We start from the raw sequence: 6,773 nt of genomic DNA on the forward strand, positions 1-6,773 counted from the left end.
GGGGGGGGGGGGAAGGTTGGGGTAACCGGGTGATGGGTAATATAGAGGGAATGGATTGCATGGAGCACTGGGGGTGGTGAAAAAATAATGAATACGGTTTTTCTGAAAATAAATAAATAAATTTAATTTAATAAAAACACATATCCAAAAATAAATAAATAAATAAATAAATAAATAAATGAATGAAAGAAATATTGCCCAGAAATGGGGGAGGGGGAGAAGGAAGAGGAGGGGAAGAAGGGGGAGGGGAAGGGGAGAGGAGGGGAAAGAGAGGGAGGTGGAAGAGGAGGAAGGAAAGGAACATTCAATGCTTCAGAAGCATCAATGCTTCTGATTTACACCTTTATGTAAATAGTTTTGATATCTTAGGAACACACAGCCTTATTTACTATTAAACAAAGAAATGTACTTTCTCTATAGTTATATATATATATATATTCTATATACATTATCTACAATCTGTATCTCTTCATTAGAGAACATAAAGTTTAGACTAAAATAATTGACTACAGGAGCACCTGGGTGGCTCAGTCAGTTAAGCAGATGCCTCTGGCTCAGGTCATGACATTCTCTCTCTCCCTCTGCCCCTGTCCCCCTGCCCCTGTTTGTGCTGTCTCTCACTCTCTCTCAAATAGATAAATAATACCTTTTAAAAATTGACCTTTCCAAACTTCTAAATAATAAATAAATAAATAATTGACTCTAGCTACTGCATTATGTGTTACACAATGAATTCTCAAAAATTCAGTTCCATGTCATAAATATACTCATAAAATTCTATATTGCATATAACAAAATTTCTAATTATGTAAAAATGGAATGTAAAAATTATAAATGTAAAAAATTGTAAAATGTAAAAAAGTGTAAAAGTTGTTTTATTATTTGTGCCATAAATACAAATGATTGAACAAAGCTTTTAAAGTTATCCAATCCATCACCTTTGCCCATTTTAGAGATGAAAAATAAGCACCTTAAATCTGAAAGAACTTTTGTAACAACATTTTCTTCTTTGGGGCAAAGCTAATATTAGAACCTACATGTTCTGGCTACTCACCCAGGCTACTTAGAAGCCTTCACTGCTTCTAAGTAGCAAAGCACTAACTGCATTTGTAAATTGTAGAAATACATAAAATTCCATACACAGCACTGAGATTTAATGAGAATGGATGAGAGTCACCCTACTGTATTTCTAATTCACTTGTAGAAATTTCCACTAATGAAAGATTATTTTAAGCTAAAACTTGGAAAAGTTACTATTGTAAATTAATCTATTCATCTATTAATTCTAGCATTCATTGCTAGGATTAAGGTTAGGTTCAAAGGCTAAAATCTGCCCAACTTAGCTGACTTCAATTACACTGAAAACTGGCCTTACATAGGTCTCCCTTAGGTATTTAAAGAAACTTCCCACATCCTATGTTTTATTTTCCATTTTGCATTCTCGTCACTCCCCAAATCACTTTTAGTATCCTTCAGTGTAATTCTAGCTGCTGTTCCTAATGAAATGATTGAAAGCTAAGGAAGACTGATATTCCTCACACTGTTGGCCATAAAATGAAAGCATTCTGGTAGTCTATATTGTTGCCGAAATTCAAAATTAAATAGATATTGAACCTACCATAAATAGCCATGTAGATAAATACTATTTCCCAGGTGTGGCTTCAAGGGTTACTCACCACTTCCTCCCGCTTGGTCTTGTCTGTTGCTGGCCAGGCTTCCAGAGGCAGATCAGGAAGCATAGGGGGCAGGGGCTGTATGGGGAACATCGGAGGCAGAGGTGGCTGTGGCGGCAGGGGCTGGATGTGGTGCACGGGTGGCTGGGGATGAATGGGCTGGTGAGCCTGTGGCTGGATGGGCTGGGGCTGGAAGGGCTGCTGGGCTGGCAGAGGGAGGTTTGGCTGGTGGTGTTGGGTTGGAGTCATGGAGTGTTGGCCAGGAACAGGCATCATTGGTTGCTGGGGGACCACGGGCTGCTGTGCTGGCATCATGGGGATGTGGTGATGAGGCTGTAGGGCATGACTCGGGAGATTCTGCTGGGACAGCACGGGAATGATTTGGTGGTGCAGCCATCCACCCATGGGTTCGTAACCATAGGAAGGGTACTGGTGAGAAACAGAGAGTCAGGTTTACCATTGGCCCCATTGACTTCCAGCTAGAAAAGTAGTCATGTTTTCTTTGTCATTAGGGTAATATGAATATTTATTCATTTTTCCTTGTATAAGAATTTCTAACTGTTCACATGATATGATATGAAACTAGATTTTGCATTAGTATCCGTATGAGGTAAAGGTATATTATTTCACTTAAAAGAAAAATGAAATACATGCTTAAAATTCTAAGGAAATAAAGAACAAAAAGTCTGCATACCGGATGCCTTATGTTCTGGTACCATTTCAGAGGTGTAAGGACCTTAGGAGAAAGTAACATTAGAACAAGTTTGTTTTAATTTAGTTGCATGAAATGCAGACTCACTAATGCAGTCTTCCCAAAATTGGGAGCCTGAAAATGTGAGTTCTACAGAAGAAAGAATAAGGTAAACGTTTGTCAGATACATCCTATGGTGAGGCAGTGTATTACATCCATCACATACATTTCTCATGTTTTCCTACATACTCTGAGGCAAATGTCATTACTGTCACTTTTACAGACAAGGTCATGTGGAGTTAAAGAGGCTTATAATCTTACTGAGGTGATTTTGTTTAATTCCACAGCTCCAGTTCTTCTTTGCAAGAGCAAAACAAAACAGAAAAATTAATGTCATGTAACATTAATTTTTGTCTTGATATCACAATGAAAAAATAAAAGTGAAACATTGTGTCTCAGTATAAAACACAGTCAAATATTCTGGTCAAATATGCCAACCTTTTGAGATATAACAAAATCATGCCTCAAATTGTTAATACTTTTCATCAGTTTGTATAAGTAAACAGATTCATGAATTATCTTCTGAACCTATGAGAGATCTTAGTTTCATTTCTTCAAAAATAAAATTGTACTTGAGTAACCTCAGGTCCAGGGATACAATCATGTAGTAGTATAGCATTTATGTCAATACAAGAAACAATTACTAAACTTGCTCAAGTTACATGTGACAAAGCACTTTTCATATAGCTTAACTATTTCACTCCTCAAACTATCTGAAGTGTGGGCATTCTAATTATTTCCCTGCTTCAGGTAATGAAACATTGTCATTATTTCCCTGCTTCAGGTAATGAAACCAAACAAAGCTCCTGAGAGAAAAACAATTTGCCCATAGTTCCTATGGCTAAAATGTAGTTGAGAAGAGCTTTAAACCTGATCTCCAGAAAGCATGCTTTCCATTGCTCTGAGAATGTCTCATAGACTTCTTGGTCATTGAACATTCAATAAAGAGAAACAAGGGAGACCCACAGAGTGTGAACATCTTAGAATCATGAGTTGTTTAACTGTAAAGGACCTTAAATAACATCATACCTGACTTCCCCACCTTTTATAGGACCGGAATAGAACAAAGCTGTCCAGCCAGAGCACTTTCTGCACTACCATGCAGCCTCACCCTGAGTAGTAGTTCATGATGGATAGCTTTATAGCCATAGAGGAGACACTGAGTCAAAGAGGCCAATTAGAAGTATGCTGGGGCAATGCAGGCTTGAGGCAACCTCTCAAATGAGAAATGGGGTAACATGAACTGGAAAAGTGGGACTGAGAAATATCTTGAAGAATCAACCCAGTATTCTTTGCGGACCCCAGAACATTGTTAACTCAAACGATGGTCAGAATTAGTAAAGAGAAAAATTACCTCATAGCTGAAGTTGATATAACCAGGGTGCCCAGGATGAGGTGGTAGCTTTTATGGAGGGAAAGGAGGAGAAGAAGCAAGAGGGTGGGGAAGAGAAATAGCAAGGGAGAGGAAGACAGAGGAGGAAGGAGGGATATCAGAGAAAGAGAGGGAGAGAGGAGAAGAAATTAAGTCAATATGCAATTGTCCACATTAAGAGAAACTACTTTATAAGAATCTGTACAGTGCAAAATACATTTGAAGTCTACTTTTGTTTGAACCCGTATGCTGTGCAGGAACCTTTTAAAGAGGTCCAGGACAACTAAACGACTTTCCCAAGACCTGGAAACAAAAACCAGTGCACATTTAGCCTCCAGCGATCAGACAACGCCCACCTCCATATGGTCCACTAATCCTACTATAATCCCAACCACCGTTTTATATCTTACTGAAACTCACTCCATTTTGGAAAAAGAGGTTTATTGTTCTTACACAATTATGAAATAGCAAGAAGAGGAGAACTGTCTCACAAATCTTTTCTTACAGATAAGAGGTAGATAGTGATTAGTTATCAAAGAGGTTCCTTACAAATATCATGCAAACCAAGTTAACAACAACAGAAGAAATAACTACCTGTGAGTTATTGAGGAATATGAAAATATGGGTGTGTTAAAGTGGAAACACTATCAATCCCTGGGAAAGTGAAAGAGTTGATTTATGAAATTTAAATCGATTCTTTTAATTATTCTATCAAAGTTTTTATGACAGAAAGAAATTAAAGTTCAAAATAAAAAAAGAGCCTAAATAGTTATCTGCACCAGGACTGTCTGTCCCGTCAAAAAAGAGGCCATGTAACTGATGCCTGCCGTAGACAATGCTTGCTGTCCCTAGATAGGGAAAGAGATGAGAGAGAATCATGCAGAACATCTCCCAGAAACATCAAGCTAATTAAAGCTATATTATTTTTAAATGCTCATATTTTCTAAGAGGACTTTTTGGCTCCCACCTGACTGTGAATTATTTTAGTCATGCAACTTCCTTTCCTATACCTCCTTTATATAAGTCCCCAGGGAGTGGGTGTGTTGAAGAGTAGGAAAATGGCTCTATTTGTAATTTAGGGATCTGTTAGGATATTGGGAATTGCCACAATGTAGGATTTCAGGAACCAGAGCACAAAATCTTGGTCTTTGGGAGAGAGGTGAAGAGAAGAGGTAGCTCTGCTGGCTTCTGATTCATCAACTGCTCTTTATGCCACCAAAAAGCAGCTGGGTTCTTTGTTGCAGGCTTATGACCTAAGCTATCATATCTTATGTACATATGTCTAAAGAGAATGGCCCTGATTTCCAGGTGCTTGGTATGTTTGAATTTAAAATATATCCATGTGAATTTTGCACAACCACATGGGAAGTCAAGAGTTTAGCAGGTGCACCCAAAGGGATGTGGCCTCTGACAACAAGATGAGATGGTTCAAGAAGGAAATTCCTAACACCTAACTAACAATTCCTACCTTCTGAAGGAAGACAGTACTAAGGTTTGCAGAGCAGGAAGAGAGTTGGATTCTTGTGAGAAATTGTGTTTTAGAGAAAACTTGTGTTTTGTAGTATTTGCTCAGGGCTGTTAGAGGCCTTTCTCTGGAGGCCTTTCAAGGGTGCCTCAAAAAGCTCCTTCAACTGAAGATAGGCAATGATATGTACAGAGTGATTGTTTGCACATACTCTCCTGAAGTGTTTGTTAAAAAGCAAAGTCCTGGACACTATGCCCACTCTGGCTATACTAAATCAGAATCTTGGGTAGAGGCATTTGAGAATATTTCTTATAACATGATTTTCCAAGAGTTTCTTAAACACAGAGATACTTGAGGACATCAGACCTCATACTATCTTAAACTCTAAAGTTAAACAGCTTTGGGGCAGATTTTTATGTCCAAGCTTGTGAAATTGGAAACTGACTGATATAAGGAGCATTTTACTCACAGGCATAGTGAAGGCTGCTCCCAAGAGGCAGGCAAACAAAATCCAGGCTCCCATTTCTCATGGACCTGAAATATAAGTCAACATCTGCCTTTCTTGTCTCATCTCAAACATGAACATAATTAGTGCTTTATAAAATATATACACTTCACATTAGTCTATTGCTTGTAAAGAGTTTGGGACCATCCATTGTATTACTTTAGTCACATGAAATCTCTAGTTCTTAGCTCATCTTGTTTCTTGGGCCACAGCACTGTAAAGATGCTTTTCATTTATATTTGACGTAAACAAACGTAGAGAAACGAACCGCTTATCTTTATGTAATTTGAAATGCTGTTTTCCTTTACCTCTCCAGCCTATATAGTCATCTAAGGTCACAGAAGCTAATTGTAACTTTCAAGTGATGATTAAAGACTGCTGTTGACTCTAGTAGTTCAGCAGATCATTAAGGTATTTACAATTATTGTATAGCATTTTATACTTTCAGAACAATGAGCCACAGAAATATTTCTATTATTGTTCACTGGGCAATTGCTTCTACTGAAAACAAAAACTAATCATCTGAGAAAAGACGTTACGCAAATTGCCAAAATAGATTGAGGGAGTAGGATTTAGCACTACCTGTTCCAACGCTGCAGTATCATACAGAGCCCTTTAAGTAACATCTCTGAGCTCTAGGGGTTTACATTGCAAAAAGATGTAAACAGGACCTCTCCCAGAAAGAGAGGTTTCTAATTTTCCTTGATTCAGGTATTATTTCATTCTTCAATGAATTAAAATGATTTCTACCAAAAAGCTTCCATCATTAGTCGGTGATATATTTCCTTTGTTAGACACTGCTCTGTAATTACTCCATAAATTAGACACATGGGATATGAAGCAAGATCCAAACATCCTAAGAAATACACATTGCTTCAAGGCCCAATTATTGACCTACTTTGAAAACCGTAAGTAGGAAAACCTTAGCCTTTTCTATAGAAAGTGAATATAATGTATAATAATGCTGATCCAAGAACCACAAAAAGTTTGTCCATATTCTGTTTTTT

At 37.8% G+C, this 6,773-nt stretch overlaps 1 protein-coding gene across 1 annotated transcript; it reads right to left on the bottom strand.

The window, feature by feature from the left end:
* Positions 1–1,661: 1,661 nt before the first annotated feature.
* Positions 1,662–5,784, bottom strand: LOC132008048 (amelogenin, X isoform-like). The gene is made up of 5 exons (XM_059386449.1): positions 5,731–5,784; positions 3,779–3,826; positions 2,473–2,514; positions 2,368–2,409; positions 1,662–2,102 (listed from the first exon to the last, which is right to left on the bottom strand). The coding sequence occupies exons 1-5, from the start codon at positions 5,782–5,784 to the stop codon at positions 1,662–1,664; spliced, it is 627 nt and encodes a 208-aa protein (XP_059242432.1).
* Positions 5,785–6,773: the final 989 nt, after the last annotated feature.

Source organism: Mustela nigripes, unplaced genomic scaffold, assembly GCF_022355385.1.
Source record: "Mustela nigripes isolate SB6536 unplaced genomic scaffold, MUSNIG.SB6536 HiC_scaffold_20, whole genome shotgun sequence".
NCBI lineage: Eukaryota > Metazoa > Chordata > Mammalia > Carnivora > Mustelidae > Mustela > Mustela nigripes.